The following is a 16,383-nucleotide window of genomic DNA, read 5'->3' as shown; positions in this document are numbered from 1 at the left end:
ACTGGAGTGGACATGATGTCCCCTATCCGCTCATGTTGCTGGTTCCTCTTGCCTCCAGGTAACCCCCTCATTGGTGACTGCAGCTGGGACGCATCCTGCAGGTGTGTCCCAGGGATCTGATGTGCCTGTTCAAGGTGTCCCTGGAACCAGAGAGCTGTCCCCTGTGCTTGCATCCAACTCCTCCCCACAGTTGCAGCATGGAGGGACCTCAAGGGCCTGGCCGTTGGAGATGCTATTGATACCCCATCTACATGGAAATGCCCTACCTGGGGGTTTTACTCTGTGAATAGAATCTATGACCCCCGGTCTTGTAAAGAGACTCCAACCCAAGGAGCTGCACCATGTACCTGTGGTTCAGCAAGGCATCACCCAGGGGTGCAGCAGGGGGGTGTCCCCAGGCTCCCCTCCCTCACCCAAAGGCAGCCCTGGAGGGGAGGGCTGCTGCTCGCTGTGCCCAGCGCCGGGCCGGCTTTGCTGACTCAGCGGCTCACACCCTGTGTAAACGCCCGCCAGCTGCTGCCCCGGCCGCTGTTTGCTCAGCCTGCACCGCTCTGTTTGCCTTTCGGGGATCACGATGGAAGGACATGGCCTTTCGGCCGCCAGCAAATGGGGCAAGGCAGCTCCAGGCACCTGCCCCAAGGATCCTCCAGCATTGCTGCTCTTCCACTCCCTGCCCAGGGCCAGTGCAGGCTGCTCAGTAGCTGCAACCCATCAGCAAGACCCAAATTAAATCCTCCAGGGAGCTCTAGGAGCTACAGAAAAATCCATCCACTGCAGCATAACCCAGCTGCCATGCAGCCAGGAAAATTATTTATTATCATTTCCTTGCAACAGAGATATGGAAAAAAGCACCCGCCCTCCCCAGGTGCAAACAGCAGCAGCTGCAGCTTCCACGTAAGGATCTATGTACATCACAGTGTAAAGTCCATCGGGGAAAAAAATTAAATCCAAGTTTAAAAAAAACTCTCCATGTACGACCTAAAACCAGGAACCAGAAAAAAAGTGGTTGAGAAAATAAGTTGGGCCCCTCCCTCTTACTATAAAATATATATATATATATATATATATATTTCTAAGGCGACGTTTCACAAAACCAGAAGCGAGGTTCCTAAAGAGTCTGAGCTTGCAGCCAAGGACACCGCACAGGCACAAATCCCACGTGAGAAGCTAGTGTAGAAACAAAAACCTCCACCCACCCCGCAGCCTCAGTGGTCAGCATAGTCCTTGGTCTCTACCCCGGTCTCATTGAGCACCGTCGTCCTCATGATGGCCTCAGTGACCGCGTAGGGGTCGCAGTTGGCCGCTGGCCGCCGATCCTCGAAGTAGCCGTAGCCGTCTTGGCCGACCTGCCGTGGAATGCGGATGCTGGCACCTCGGTTGGCCACGCCTGCAGAGAACTCGAAGATGTTCGATGTCTCGTGGTGGCCGGTGAGACGCCGGGAGTTGTCCCTGCCACCCCGTGGGTCATAGACACAGATGTGGTAGTCATGCCGCTTGCTCAGCTTCTCAATGGCAGCTTCGATGTGTCTGTGGGAGAGGAGAATGGCATTGGGTTTGTCAGTCGGTCCATTTGGGTGGTGTTCCCATGCCCAGGAAGGCTGTCACCCCCTCCCTTCTGTGTAGGGTTGAGGACAGCCCAGGGGACACTCTCATATGACCAGCTGCTTTCAAAATAAAATGAGCTGGGACAGCCCCAGCCCTGCCCGGTGCAGCCACCCAGGTAGAGAAACACGCGCACTATGGGGAGCTGCCACATGGCCAAGGACTCCCCAGACCTCCCAGGTACCTCCCAGGGAACCCCCCCAGGACTCACTTGAGACCCCCTTCTCTCCGCATCTCTTCGGTGCTGTAGTTAGTGTGACACCCAGCGCCGTTCCAGTTGCCTGTCATTGGTTTGGGGTCCAGAGTAGCCACAACCCCAAAGTCCTCGCAGACGCGGTGGAGGATGAACCGAGCCATCCAGAGGTGATCCCCCATCTCAATGCCTTCACACGGGCCCACCTGGAATTCCCACTGGAAGGGGCAAGCAGATATGCCAGTGAGGACGGGCAGGTTCGTGCCCCCCTGGCCATCTCATCCCTGCCACCCCTCAAGTGAGGGCTGCCAGCCTGGGGTATGGCTGAGCTTTACCCCTTGGGAATCAGCAACAGGGATGGGGAGCATTGAGTTAAGCAGCTGGACTGCTTTGGCATGCAAAAAATTGGGAATAAACTGCTCATGACTAAATAGAAGGGGTTTAATCAAAATGGAGGTAAATAAGCAGCCTTCGAGGCTGGTGCTGGTGCTGCTGGCATGCAGGATCCCCCAACCCACACTGCAAACAAGGCAGGGGAGTAACAAGGAGCCTGTTAGTCCTTCCCAGGGCTGCTCCCTCCCCGGCCGGAGCCAGGGTTGCGCCACCCACAGTGACTAAGCAGAGGGTGATGCATTTACGGCTACTGGCATGGCCTGGCTGAGACAGAGCCCAGGATGCAGAAAGCAGCCAAGAAGGACCCTGAAAAGACAGGGCAAACAGCAGGATTGTTAAAAGTCCTGCCTCAGCTACACTGCAGATAAGCCCCCTGCTTATCACCGCCACATCAGCAGCAGAAGAGTCAGCGATTCACAGGCTGCAGGGCCAAATCGCCGTCGGTCAGTCTGGCCACCTGCCTAATGCAATCAGGGACTCCCTCTGGCTAACTCCTAAATAAACCCAAATCCCCCCCAGCCGCTCCCCAAGGCCATGTCCCACCCGAGCTTCCCGGCTCCCAGGGTAGAGGAGCAGGACCCAGACACCCGTTGCTCCACATGGTGCTCCCACAGCCCATCCCAGCTCAAACTGTCCCCCACATCCCTGCTTCATGGGGGAAGGAAAGCACAGGGGAGCACCCAGCTCCACATGGGCTGCCAGAGCTCAGGCTGATTTCGCTTGCCCGCCCCAAAAAGCAGGGATTTGTACACCAGGGTGAGTTAGGAGAAAATCAAATGTGTACATATTCATCCTAGCAGTGCAGCCGCTCCCATCTGGACAAAACCGATGTGGGGAGTCACTGGATTTGGCACCCCAGAGGAGCTGGGAATTCCTGGGTTATTCCAGCCTCACGGTAACATCACTGGAAACAGGGGCTGCGCAGGGCCATCCACACGTACCTGGGAGGGCATCACCTCTGCATTGGTGCCACAGATTTTCACCCCTGCATAGAGACATGCCTTGTAGTGGGACTCCACGATATCACGTCCGTACACCTTATCTGCTCCAACCCCGCAGTAATAGGGGCCTGGAAAGGAAAAAGCAGTCACCACCCAAGTAAAGCTTTTGGGAGCAAGAGCAGCACTGCACATAGTCCCACCACTCCCAGGTACCAGCCATCATCTGCAGAGGATTTATGGGAATTAAATGGTGTTGCCCTCCATGGTTCATTGAGCCACTGACCCCTACTCCAGGACCAGCAGCGTGAGCAATTCATCTGTCCAACCTCAGTCTTATCTAGGCAGTTAAACAAGACTTGTAATGCATCAACTGGGAGGTGGCCAGGAGATAAGGAAAGCTTGGCTTGGTCTCCCCTGCGGCACCTCACTGACCCTCAGAGCACATCAAGCGTCCGAGATTGTTCTGACAACAGCCAGCATTGTTCGTGGCTAGAAAATTCAACTCGTTGCAGTTTTGTAAGGTTCTTCCTCATTCAAGCAGATCAGACGAAGATCTTCTACCCGCCTGGGGGAAGGGAGATGTTGAAAGTGGCCTGTCCCCACAAAAGGCTGATTAAGTCAGGTTGGGAAACCCCTGGCACTCTCCCAGGAGGCAGCTGAGGCACTGGTGCTCGCTTGCCGCTGCAGGAGGGCACGATGTCCCATCCCTTTCCGGAACAGCTATGGGGAGGAGGTTTTTCTAGCCCTTGCCAAACAAGTTGTGCAGCTGAGCTGTTTGTGCAACCAGGGTCCGGCAGGAGCAGCACTGCCAGCCGGCTCACATGAGCCGTGGGGCACCTGGCGCTTTTGGCAAACAGCTCCTAACCTCATCCTGGCTCCTGCCAGGTGTCAGCCGCGATGGGAAAACTGCACCTGAGGTTGGGGACAGGATGCCTGCCGCTGGGCAGCACCCCCAAGCAGCAGGGTGGGAGCCGAGGGGAGCATTTGGGTTGGGGAAGGGAGGAAACACTTACCCTGTGGGCCAGGGAAGCCGTTATCGGGCCAGCCATAGGGGTGGCCGTTGATGCCCAGCAGCGTGTACTCCTGCTCCATCCCGAACCAGGGGTGGCTGTCCTTAACCAAGTCCATGACCTTCTTGCACGTGTGTCTCAGGTTGGTCTCTGGGAGCAGAGAGGTCCGGGTTAGACCCGTGCTATGGGCAGCTGCCCACCACACTCTGCTCCATCCCACTCAGGGATTGAGGCTCCACCACTGCCAAGCGCTTCCCACAGAAGCCTTAAGGAAACTAGTGAGCAAATCCCCCCTTCCTGCAATGCTCCCTGCTCACTGGTTTCCTCCTCACAGAGCTACAGCATCAGGCCACAGGCCAAGAGGGTTTAATTAGCCTGCTTCCCAAATCACCACTGATGGTCCATGAACATCCTCCTCCTCCTTTTACACACCAAGAGACCAGAAGCCATACCCCAGCCCTGTCCTACAGGCATCCCGCAGATCTGGGAACAGGGACAATGCATCTCCCGTCACTGCTTCACCCCCATCCTCCTTCTACCAGCCTCAGCTTAATTATCCTTATCTTTCTCCAGCTCTGTATTTTTGGTTAGCATCCAGGCTGGCTGGCCCTGCCTTGGCCCTTCGCTCAGGGTAACTGGGGCTTTGCCAGGAAGATAGAGATATCAGAGAACCATTCTGACATGGGACAATGTGCCAGGCAAGGGGAGTGAGAGGTTGGACCCAAACTGCAGGGGGAAAGAAGCTGAAAAACTGTTAGTCACAGGGACAGGCAGCCTCCAGGCTGCAAATTCTGCCTTTAAATTGCAACAGAAGACCCCAGAGCAGCTATGACATACACCCAGAGCATGAGGCTGGAGAGGAACGGTGACATCTCCCTTGCACTGATGGGAGAAGGGGGAAGGAAATTCCTCCCTCCCAGAACCCACATAGCCCTTAATGTCCACGGAGACCCACCCTGGGAAGAGCTGGAGGCTGTAGCCCTCTCATCTGTGGGGCTCTGGGCTGAGCTCCCTGCCCTGGCTCCAGTCCCAGGAGCTCCAGGGCCAGGAGCTCTCATTACAAATTGCTCTGGCGGAGGAGCTGCTGGGCAAGAATCTCAATCAAGACACTTCCCCTGTGGCTGAAAGGCATGACGATGTTTGAAGAGGAACCAGCCCCGTCTTTCACCATCACTGCCCACAGCCTCTCCTCTCCCAGGCAGATGCGTGCATCACCCCACAGATGCTGTCTCCCTCCTCCGCACCCAGTGGGGACATGACCCTGCTTTTCCGGCAAATAACTGGTTATTTGCCGGCAAATAACCCCTCTGGGAGCCCCTTGGCATGTCCCTGCAAACCAGCTCTCCCTCCTCCATCTGGGGCTTTATCAGACAGACAGGACAGACACTGGGACTACAGACTTCTGCCTCTGGTGTAAGACCAAGAGCCGGTGTGCTCTGGGACCACAAGCAAAAGGTCACCCCGAGCCAGCCCGCGCCGCCCCAGCACCTTCTCCCTCTTTTTCTGCAGCTGCCCATCAAGGAGGAGAGTGGCCACAAACCCGGTGCATTAAACCCCCCTGCCGCTTCCAGCTCCGGCTCCCCTGTAGTAACCCCGCAGCCCTGGGGGCTGGGTGTGCTCGGGCTCAAAAACCAGGTGACGCCTTTGGCGTGCTCGAGTCGGCGAGCGCCGCGAGCTCCACATCTCACTGCTCTTCTCCTCACCCCGCACTGCTAAAACACGTTCCTGCAAACAACCGCCACCACCAGTGCTTGAATTTTGGAGCCTCGGGCCAAGTGCTCGGTGCCAAGCCACTCCCCAGTGCCAGCAGTTCAGAGCGAGCAGCCCCTCGGAGAGACGGCACCCTAAATAATAAGGGGGTGACCCTCAGGAGCTGGGGGGTGCACGCTGGAGGGGCTCACCTGCAGGTTTCCTGTTGTACTTCAGCACTTCGCAGAGCACCAGCTTGTTGGGGTCCAGGCAAAAAGGGTCCCTGAACATGCGGACAGGCACCAGGAACATGTCACTGTTGGAGCCCTCCGCCTGCGCCGTACTGGAGCCATCAAAATTCCACTCAGGGACGTCTGCAAGGCAGGAGAGGGACAGAGCGGGAAGTGGGATTGGGAAAAGGTATCCCTCATGGATCATGCCAAGTGCTGGTGGCTCGGACCCAGGATGGAGTGCCCAGAGGGCACTGAGTGCCACGGGATGACAGCCACAAAGGTTTTCCTGCGCATCCCCAGAGCCCAGCAGTGGTCCCTGAGCATCAGTGTGTTCACCCCCCACCAGCATCATCAGGGCACAGGCAGGATCAGCCCTGGCCACTTCACCTCCATCTGCCAAACCCCGTCTGGATGCCAACAGGTCTCCATGCCTGTTTGCCTGGTGGACAGGGGTGAGGATCTCGTCCTCCCCAGTGCTAATGACAGAGATTACAGATTAAGCAAACCGCAGTGATGCAGGCTGGATATTTACCCTGCCGCTTGATATAACCCAATGACAGAACTGCAGCGGGTATCACCAGTGCCACGCAACCAGGGAGAGCCAAGTGCCAACTCCCCCCACCCAAAGCACCCCAGAAATTTTCCCTGGCCGTGCTTGGGGCCCTCCACCATGTCACCCATCGTCCAGAGGCATAAGCAGCGGTGTTACCTTCGATGCTCTTGGGCTCCTTATCGAGGGTCCTGCTCTTGCATCGCACGCCCTCACCGCTGCCGTCGATCCAGACGTAGGTGACCTGCACCAACCCATCCTGGGGCAGCCTCATGTACTGCTCCCGCACCAGCTTGTTCAGCCTGGAGCTGTGCGACACCGACATGGCGACGGCCCTGCGAGAGCGCGGCATCACCCCCTGCCCATTTCCCCCCGCGTATTTTCAAAGCACACCCACCCCACCCCCAAAAATAAGCCACCCCCAACCTCCTGCCCGGCGCTGCACAGGCAGCCCCGCCCTAGCTGCCCCCCTCCCCACCGCGAAGCGGAGTGTCCCCGCGCGGGACTCGAACCGCGGTCCCGCCGCTCACCGGCCCCAGCGCTGCCCGCGGCCGCTCCCGCCGCGCTTTATACGCGCCCGCGGCCGCTCCGCGCGGCGGGGGGCGGCGCGGAGGCGGCTCCGCCCCGGGGCGGCTGCGGCAGCTGACGGGCTGCGGCCCCCCCGCGGGTTACCGGCTACAAGAGTTCCGTACGGTTTTTCTTTCTTATTAAAATAGTACGTATGAAAACCAGTAAGTGTCGCATTGTTAACATACCGCTTTATTAAAAAATAACAAGTTATTTGCTAACTGTTCTTTACCACCACCCGCCCCATACCGCACGTGTCTGCCCTCCTGGCACTCTGTTTTTGCAGGGTTGCCCTCTTACATGCGAGAGGGTGCTTTGCCCCCCAGCCCTGCCAGAGCCCGTGAGGCCGGTGTGGCGTGCCCCCCCTGCCCCGGGCACCCCAAAAACCTTGCTGGGACCGTGCCCTGCGGAGAGGCCATTCCTGGGAACGGGTCAGGGTGCCTGCCTGGCCCTGGGGCCACAAGCAACCGGATCCCTGGGGACAGGGGCAACCAGATCCCTGGCAGCCCTACCACCACCCCTGTCCCAGCCCATCCTGCCCTGGACACCCCCGGGACGACTCCTGCCCACCCGGGTGTGGCTGCGTTTGCCTCCCAGGTGTCGGTGCTTTGAAGGAACGAAAGTCTGAGGGCTGCAGGGCGAGCTACTGGGAAACCACTGAAATCACCCACTTCAGCCTCTCACATCTATAAACCCTCAAGCTAAAGTACAATTTTTTACATTTTTAAGCACCAGAGCACAGTTAAGTACCTTTAAAACCCCAAACTATCCACATGCAGCAATGGTTCTGATCTGATTTACAGTCAGCTAAAAAACCTAAGCCAACAGGTATGAATTTGAGCAGATTATTTCAATGTAGCAGCAATTTTCAGCTATTGAGCCAAACCCAAATCTCAATTATATTAATTAAACAGGCTGCTGCCTTTTTTGTTTTCCATAGGTACAGCGTTACAGGGTTCACGTTTGGTAGAGCAGGCAGATCCAAAAATGTGCCAGCACACAACCGGGCACGAACGCGGACGCAGCAAAAGCTCGCGCTGGCACCTCCCAGGTGTTCTCTCAAATACTCTGGTATTTTTTTCTGTGAGGAGGGTAGAATTTCAAATAAACTCCCAGCAAACCCAGCAAGGTGAGCAACCACAACTCTCCAGCCTCAGTTTTTAAGCAGTTTTTCAATGTTACAAGAGAAGAAAAGGCTTGAAAGTATGACTGGGCTCCAAACCAGTTCGGGGTTTTGCTAATTCCCCCAGTCCTTAAGGCAGACTCATGCTTGTGGCTGCCTGACTCACCCCCAGGAATGTTTTTCTGCAAAACAGTAAAACATCTGCATCAGAGTGGCTAAAAAAAAAAACCCTTCATGGTTGATGCCCCCCCCCCCCCAAGGACACCTCCTCGCCAGGCACAGACCTACAAACTGCCTCCCCCCCCGCCATCACACCTCCTCTCCAGGCACCAACCCCAAACCCCCAGCTCTGTTTTTCTTCTGAAGGTGTTTTGGTCCTGCAGGCGGGTAAACAACCGGGAAGAAACCTGAAAGCATCTGCAATTGCACAAGAACCAGGAAATGAGATTGGCAGAGAGAAGCAAAACTTAGTTAGTCATTTTGGTCCCCGGGTGGTGACATCAGTGGCAGCCGGCTGTGGGCAGGCCAGACGTCACCCGTCCCACTGCCTGTGGACGCTGCCCGTGTGAAGGAGGTTGGCACACAGGGATGTGCCTGAGGTTCCCCGGAGCAGCAGTGGCAGAGCCGCATGGGTCTCCTCTGTGTTACCCGTGTCCTGATGCTGCCCGGGTGACGTGCGGGGTCTCTTGTAGCTGAAACTCGGGCGCAGCCCGAAAGCAGCCACCTCCCTCTCCAGGGTATGTTAGGGACACATCTATGAATGTGGTTGCAAAGCTCAGCGTTTCCTCATTCCTATTTGGAAATCGTCCCAAGTGGGGCAGCAGCGCAGGAGGAAATGTGCCCCTGGGTGTGCAACCCAGCGGCGGCATTTCCCGGAGGCGTTGCAACACACGGCCAAGCCAGTGAGAGCGATGGAGGTGTCAGTGGCTCTGCCGGCTCCCTTGGCCCCATGCACCCATCTCCATCCTGCTTGGGGACCTGGAGCCCACAGGACTGGCCTCCAGGCTGGCGAAGCAGGGGCTGATGCTGAGTTTTCACAAAAAGCAGGGAGAACGGAGGTGGACCTGCATCCCTTGGGAAGCATCACAAACCCAACCCAGGGAGAGGTGAGCCATCTCTCCAGAGCCTGATGTGTTGCATCCTTCACAGCAGACAGCAGGACCAGCAACAGTGTGCTCGTGAGATGCCAGGGTTCAGCCAAGACCCTGCACCTCCCTGAGTCAGCTGGTTATGGGAGAGCCTCATTTATTCCCAATGAAAGCCCCAGTTTCCCTCGTGGATGTGCCCAGCTGTGCAGAAACACCCCAAAGCACGAGTGGGCTCAAAACCGTGGAGAAACGAAACAAAATTCAGGCTGTGTTAATGCTTACTAGTAAACTGGTTTGGGGAGCAGAGCTCCTCTTTGAATGGCTGGAACTGAGCACCAAAATACCCAAATGGGGAGACAAAATAAACACCGATAATCCCTTACCCGGTCAAAGCCCACCTGGTCCCAGGAGGGCAAACACCATGTGTTTACAGCTGTTTGGGGGCAGCAGGGACAACGCCAACCTGTGGGCACATGGCCAGGGTCCCATCCGTGCCCAAACACCGCAACTGAGGCAGCTCACCAAATATATGATTGGTACTGAATTATTTCACGTCAAAAGGGATCTTAGTAAGCAGGAGAAAGTATTTCTGCCATACAATGTTCGGCACCTGCTTAATTCCGTTTTTCTTGGGATCAAGTTTTACCTCACCACAGTCTAATTCCAGCCATTTCTATAGCATCAACTCTATGTTACGTTAATAACACCAAACACAATTCACACCTGGATCCTCGAGCCTCTTGAATAATATTTTATCCCCCAAGCAAGCTCTTTGCAATCAGCAGGTTCCTGCCTGCTCCCCTCCACACCAGGTACAGTAAATATTAACCACCACGAGGCACCCGACTCGGGGAATCAGTGACCGGCCCAAGGTCAGGCGGCTGAAGGAGCTGAAGGCAGGAAGGGAGCAGGGCTGTCCTTGCAGAAGTAAAAGGTCACAGATTAAATCTCTGGTGGACTTTACTGAAGACCGTTTCGAGCTGCAGCACAGCACAGAAGGGTTTCTCGAGATAAAGGACGTCAGGAAGAGAAGCTGATTCTGCTTTATTGCTACAGCACAGACCAACCATCACCTCCGCCGCAGCGGTTGAGATGCCATCCCGGTACCCACAGGGATCGCCCAGCAGCTGCAGGCAATGTTGCAGGATGCGGCAGGGCTGTTCCCTTTCCCAGCACCTTTTTTTTGGGCAACGGCCATCAACCTGCAGCCAGCGATACCCAGAGTGCTCTCCTGGGGAGACCTGGCCAAGGCCTAAATACTTTCCGTTTTTATCTCTCTGACTTTGAGACTTTTATCAGCCCAAGCATTTTCCAGCCTTGCCAAAATACACCAAAGATATTATTAAAGCCTTTGCTTTAATAGTAATAATAAAAGCCTTAGCAAATTTTCCACGTTGAAAAACTTCAGTAACACAACAGGCTTTACCAAGAAGGGGTTAAACAGGGACTAACCTCCTGGAGTGACTTCTAACACCTTCACCCCAGCTACAAGCTGGTGCTACAGCAGGGCAGGGGATTTGGGCTGGGGACCCTGCAGCCTTGGCTGTCAGATCCCTCCCCACTCCTGCCTGGGAAGGATCATCCCTGGGCACAGCAAAAAGCAGAGATACTGGGATGGAGAGTTTGGTTTTTACTCTAAATTATCCTCCTGGATTCAGGACACTGCTTAGAACTGAGGGGGTTTCACCCTGGTTGTTAAACCCCAAAAGCATCTCCCAGAGCCCTGGACCGTAGACCCTCAGGCAAGAGTGTTTCCTCTGCCTGGGTTTGGATCTGAATAACCTGCGTGGTTTGTCTTCTGCCCAAACAGTTTGATGGGGAGATTAGAGGCAAGGCAAAGAGCAGGGTTGGCGCGGGGGAGCCCGGCACAAACACCATAAAGGGATTAGAGGGGCTGGGGGGAGAGCGGGTGGGAATTTTCCTGCGTGCACCGCTGTGGAAGAGGCAGTTTTCTCTAGCCAAGGAAATGCGAGGGGGACACAGTGAAGAAAGGCTGGTGTGCGGGTGAGTGCGGCCCAGTAGGTCCGCAGTAACTGGCTGGGGATGCTGCCGGCTGCTGGGATGCGGCAGGAGGTGGCGAAGGTGGGTCAGAGCAGTGCTGAAGGGTTTAGCAGAGACCACTCAGCACCGTGCTTGGGGGGGCTGCACTGGCACTTCCCTATCCTCAATACACACTCACTTTTACACTTTTCCTACAAAACAGCTGAACTGACAGTTTCCCTTTACAGTTAAAACACATTTAAGCAACAGCAAATCTTACATCTAGATGTTCGCACCCAAACCACTTTCTCTTCATTCAAGCAGTACTGCTATACCTTTTCCTGTACATACACACACGCATATAGATATATATGCATACACATAATTCTTTATGTCTGTCATACCAGAACATGCCTGGGGAATCCACAATCCCAACTCAAACAGTGCTTCAATGGCCACCAAAGTGCCCAGCACCAACCCGTGTACCTCCTGTAAAGCTGGAATCCTCCCGCTCAGACTTATCCCACCCATTTCCCCCACGCGCACTGGCAAAGCCAGCAGCAGGAGAGCCCAGCCAGCACACCGCTCGCTCCTACCCCAAGAGAAGCCTGGGAGACCCCAAACCGTGATCTTCCTCCTTTGTCCCCCTGGGAGGACTCCAACCCACTGGTGGCTCCAGACCCCCCAAGGCCAGCCCAGTCCAGGCAGTGGAAGCCCACGGCAGGGGCTCTCCCTGGGCATGGTGGAGGCTTCAAACCCTGCTCTGAACCAGGCAAGGAGGGATTTCAAGCAGGTCCCTGCTGTCCTTCAGCCTTCACGCATATGCAAAGGGGTATTTGGCCTGGTGTGAGTGTAGCTGCCTCTCCACCTTCATAGCCAGAGATAAAGCACTCCTCCTGGAGTATCTCAATACATCCTTTCCTCCACGTGCCACCCTGGCTGGTTTTGGCAGCTCCTTGCTCAGCTGGTTGGTGAGCCCTCCCATGCTCACACCTCTCCACCTCTCCTGGGCAGCCACTGTGGGGAGCGAGGTCTCCTCTCAGCTATGGGGAGATAACACCTTGCAATACCTACCGACTTTGAGGAGTGAGGAGGTTGCTCAAGGTCACAGAGGAACCCCGTTGCGAAGCCAGTGATTCCCCTCCAGCCTTGCGGGTCTCATGAGCTGCCAATAAAAGCCCAAGCTCCCTCTCAGCACAGAAGGTGCATTAGGTTTCTGTTTGCAGGAAGCTCTTATAAATTATCTTGGAGGTTATTTTCAACTTCAGGGATGTGCGTGCATTTGTTAGGGTAAGGTTGCTCTCAACAGGCAGCAGAAAGGGCTCACAGAGCAGGGGCACAGGGCACCCTGAGCATCCTCATGCAGCCTCTGAGCATCCCCGCTCCTCCAGCCCACAGACAGAATAAAACCCAGGTGTAAACACCAAGCAGTTTCCCACTGCAAGGTTTTTGTTTGAATTTATTTTTTAATCCTCTGGCAGTCGCTTCAGGCTATAGGAAAAGAAATCAAGGGGGAAAAAAAGGGGGCACGCAGCACACGCATGACTTTGGGAAGCCAAAGCAAAAGGGGCCAATCTCTGGCCAAGCAGCTACAATTTGCAGATTGCCAGTGCAGGAAAAGCAGCACAGGGTGGCTTGGCATGAGTAGGAACACAAAACCCGTTAGACAGGTGAATGGCTGGGCTAAATTTCACCTGAGCCTTCCCCTGGGTCACCCACAGCCCGGAGCTGGGGGAGGCAAGGCTGCCTGCAGGAGCCACAAACCAGGGCTGCCTCGGCTCACTGGGCAATAGGTGGTGGGGCCGGGGTGCCCAAGGGTTTCTTGGCCATCAAGAAGGACCAATTTCCCTGTGATCTCTGCCAAGATGGACCCATCAAGCTGTGACTCACAGGGAGAAGTTTCTTCTCATTTCTTTAGAGAAAGAAATCACGAGTCATGAGTTCCCCACACCGCAGCCAGGAGCCCTGTTCCATGGGGGTCTTGCCCAGCTCCCAGCTTTTTCTGCAGCTCTTTGCTTTGGGGACAGGACAAAGGGTCCTACTGCTGCCCTGTGAAATCCCTCCCCAGGCTCCAGCCAGTCTCCCAGGACGCAAAGCCAGGGAATTTTTGACCAACAGCATTTATTTTAGCAAAATTAAATCTCAAAGTGCATCAAAACTCCCATAGCAGCAAAGTGCTCTGAGCAGAGTCTCTAAATAAGCAGCAAACCACCAAAAAGATTAACTACCATTTATCGTAAATAGGATTATAAGCACCAGCAAGCGATGCACCCGAGCAAGACGGCCGGCTCGCCACAGCCTCCTCGCCCAGCTGATTTCCCAGCCTATATCCTGTTTGGCAACCCGATTTTGCAGTCTTACACAAATACAAAGCTTTTTCACTTCCCTTGCTCCTCACATCAAACCCTCCCTGATGCCAGCCCAGGCAGTCAAACCAGCGTGACTTTGTTTGCTAGAGTCATGAGGTGTTTTTTTCAAAGAAAATAGCAGGAGGCTCTATGTTGGTGGGTTTTGTTATGTTGGTGCTTACCCAAAAGCTGTGCTTTTCTGTTGTCAGCTCCTTGCAATCACGTGCTTTCAGGAGCTGGAACTTTAAAGGGGAAAAAAATTTAATTAAGCATTTTTAAGACAATTCTTACAGCTTGCAGGATTTGGCCTTAGATACACAGAATAAGGCTGCATTGAAGAGGTGCCATGTAGTGTCTGAGGCTATTAGTGCAGCTGGGTAGACATTTGGGGGGCAAAAGCTTTGTTTTTTAAAGAAAAACACCTTATTGCCAGCTTATTGCAGCTTTTTGCACAAACAAAAGGGAAATTCTGGCAAAAGTTGACTTTGTGTTAACCCAGAGCGAAGCAGCCGGGTGCACTCGAGCGCTTTGGGTAGCACAGTTTCAACTTGCGGAGTCTGTAACTCATTTCATATCCTACAAAGCTAAAACCAGAAGCCCCCTCAGGAGGGCTTTAATGTGAATTTAAAACAAACCTGCCAGCCCTAGAAACTCCCTTGTTCTGGGGGGAAAAGGCCTGCTAAGCACTTCATTTTGGTCTCCTTTAACCCATTTTGCAAGTAGATTGTTTCAAAAGGAATTACTTTTGTTCCCTAGCAGAGCATTTCCATCCTTGTTGGCTTTCATCCTTTCCCAGCAGAGATTAAGCTGATGCAAGTTTGCTCTTCTGCAATAGCAACAACCACTCCAGAGTTATCGCCCCATTCAGGTGCTCATCCCGTGCCCCCAAGATGAACTCCCTCCGAACGCTACTGAGACTGAAATGCAGCTTCTTTCATTGCCCAGATCTGGGGAACCTCTCCCAGCATTGCACTGGGGTGAGCTGGCGAAGCGGCCCCCCCCATCATCACCTGCCCCTTGGGGCTTTTGCTGCCCGACACGACCAGGGACATTATTGTGCTTATGGATTTACCTGCCTTAGCCAGTTAGCAGCCAAAACCAAAAAGCCAAACCAATGGCATGAGACAGAAGAGCCCCGAGGCCAGAGCAGGCTCAGCCACGCACGGCAGCCTCTGCGTGTGCGGGCAGGGGGTTGCACCCCCAGGTCTGAGCCTCCAGCCCAGCCAGGGGGGCTCCAACACCCCAACATGGCTGGACACACCCCAACACATCCAGACCCGGTCCCTGGAAACCTCCCTGTGCCAGCTGAAGCGGGTGGCACAGCTGGCCTTAACGGCCCCAGAGCCATCGCCCTGGGCCACCCCTGCCCCTCTCTGCAGCCCCATCTTCTTTCCCTGTTTTACTCCCCAGGATGGGCCAAAACATCCCTCCAGCACCTTTCTCTTCAGCTTCCCAAAATTTGGCAGCAAAATCCTCTTGCAAGAAAACAGATGCATCTCTGCTACCCACTTCATCTGGCACCTCCAAGGCTGACGGCCATTGCACTGCTTCCCACACAGCCAGAGCAAGGCTGTTACACTTCAAATGAACCCTCTCTTCCATGCTCCAGCCTCGCGAGGCTGCAAAGTCACTAATTATTCCTTGCTCACGAACACAAAGTGGTCTGGGACCAGCAGCGCTCCCTAACGGGCCACTCGCCTCCCAGTGCGGCGGCAGGAACAGTTTAATTACAGGTGTAATTTTGCCTGTGCCCAGCCTGCCGCTGAAGGCAGGGCTGTGCTGCCCTGTTGGTTAAAGGCTTGGGTGGCTACAGGACAGAGCAGAAAAAGTCACAGAGGAAGTTGAATTTAGTGTCCTGCGGGACTGAGAGCCTGCTTCAGCCCCGGACAAACCCTCCAGATGTTTCTCTGCCCCTTTTAGCCAGACCCGACCCCCATTCACACGGTCCCTCCGCTAAGCCCTCTCCAGCTGCTCCATTGCCTGCTTCAGCTGATGGCACATCGGGGACTTCGGGGGACAACAGCCCCCGGTTAGCGCAACAGTGATGCTGTGCCAGGAGCGGCTCTGTATGAGCTCTGTATCTATGTGCTACTCCTCCCTGCAGCACCCAGCCCGGGGCAGCCTCCATCCCCCAAACCTGGAGACATCCTATCTTTTCCTCGAGGACTTCAGCCTCATTCTGCCTGAGGATCCCTTTGCACCTTCAGAGAAATGATTCCTGGTTTTCCATACTGCAAAGGCAAGGAGAATTAATGGACATATTAAACCAGCCCCTACCATGAGGGGGGTTTCTGCCCACAGGTGAAACCCACTGCCCTGAGAGCTGGGACATGGCAAAGGGATGCGGGACAGGCAACTCCCCAGCTCAAGCAAGAGGCTTCACTCCGCACCAGTTTTCTTTCCAGCGCTTGCTGTATGAGCAACAGAGTGTCCTACCCATGGCCAAACACTGGCTGAGGAGCTGCAGGAGACCAGGCAGTGGTGATGCACGGCAGCGACCAGAGGGAAAGGAGAGAAACAGCACAGCCAAGCAAAGCACCGCTTCAGCATCAACAGGACTTTTTCTGTGCTTGGCCAGGGTAAGACACAGTGGGCACAGATCCTGGCATCACTGGGTGAGTTTGGGAACTGGAGAGCAAGTTTCTTGGCCAAAACAGCCTCACAGA

General features: G+C 55.0%; 1 protein-coding gene across 2 annotated transcripts; it reads right to left on the bottom strand.

The window, feature by feature from the left end:
- Positions 1–772: 772 nt before the first annotated feature.
- On the bottom strand, positions 773–7,164 carry LOC104314163 (glutamine synthetase). 2 transcript variants are annotated; one of them, XM_069770526.1, is made up of 7 exons: positions 7,142–7,164; positions 6,771–6,946; positions 6,041–6,202; positions 4,143–4,289; positions 3,130–3,257; positions 1,814–2,013; positions 773–1,527 (listed from the first exon to the last, which is right to left on the bottom strand). In XM_069770526.1, exons 2-7 carry the CDS (start codon positions 6,934–6,936, stop codon positions 1,206–1,208), a joined length of 1,125 nt encoding a protein of 374 aa, XP_069626627.1. In that variant the 5' UTR covers positions 6,937–6,946; positions 7,142–7,164; the 3' UTR covers positions 773–1,205. The 2 variants fall into 2 exon arrangements, with proteins under 2 accessions (XP_069626627.1, XP_069626626.1); XM_069770525.1 differs by lacking the exon at positions 7,142–7,164 and having other exon boundaries at positions 6,771–6,963.
- Positions 7,165–16,383: the final 9,219 nt, after the last annotated feature.

Source organism: Haliaeetus albicilla, chromosome 26, assembly GCF_947461875.1.
Source record: "Haliaeetus albicilla chromosome 26, bHalAlb1.1, whole genome shotgun sequence".
NCBI classification, from domain to species: Eukaryota; Metazoa; Chordata; class Aves; order Accipitriformes; family Accipitridae; genus Haliaeetus; species Haliaeetus albicilla.
Note: the sequence above shows the minus strand (reverse complement) of the source record. Positions and strands in the feature narration are given on the sequence as shown.

Bases quoted from the DNA above. Each gene is read 5' to 3' on its own strand.
- LOC104314163 (XM_069770525.1), bottom strand. From the start codon at position 6,963: ATGCCGCGCTCTCGCAGGGCCGTCGCCATGTCGGTGTCGCACAGCTCC. The intron at 4,290-6,040 runs GTGAGCCCCTCC...CTCTGCTCCCAG, and splicing joins GTACAACAGGAAACCTGCAG to AGACCAACCTGAGACACACG. The intron at 1,528-1,813 runs GTGAGTCCTGGG...CCTCTCCCACAG, and splicing joins CGGAGAGAAGGGGGTCTCAA to ACACATCGAAGCTGCCATTG.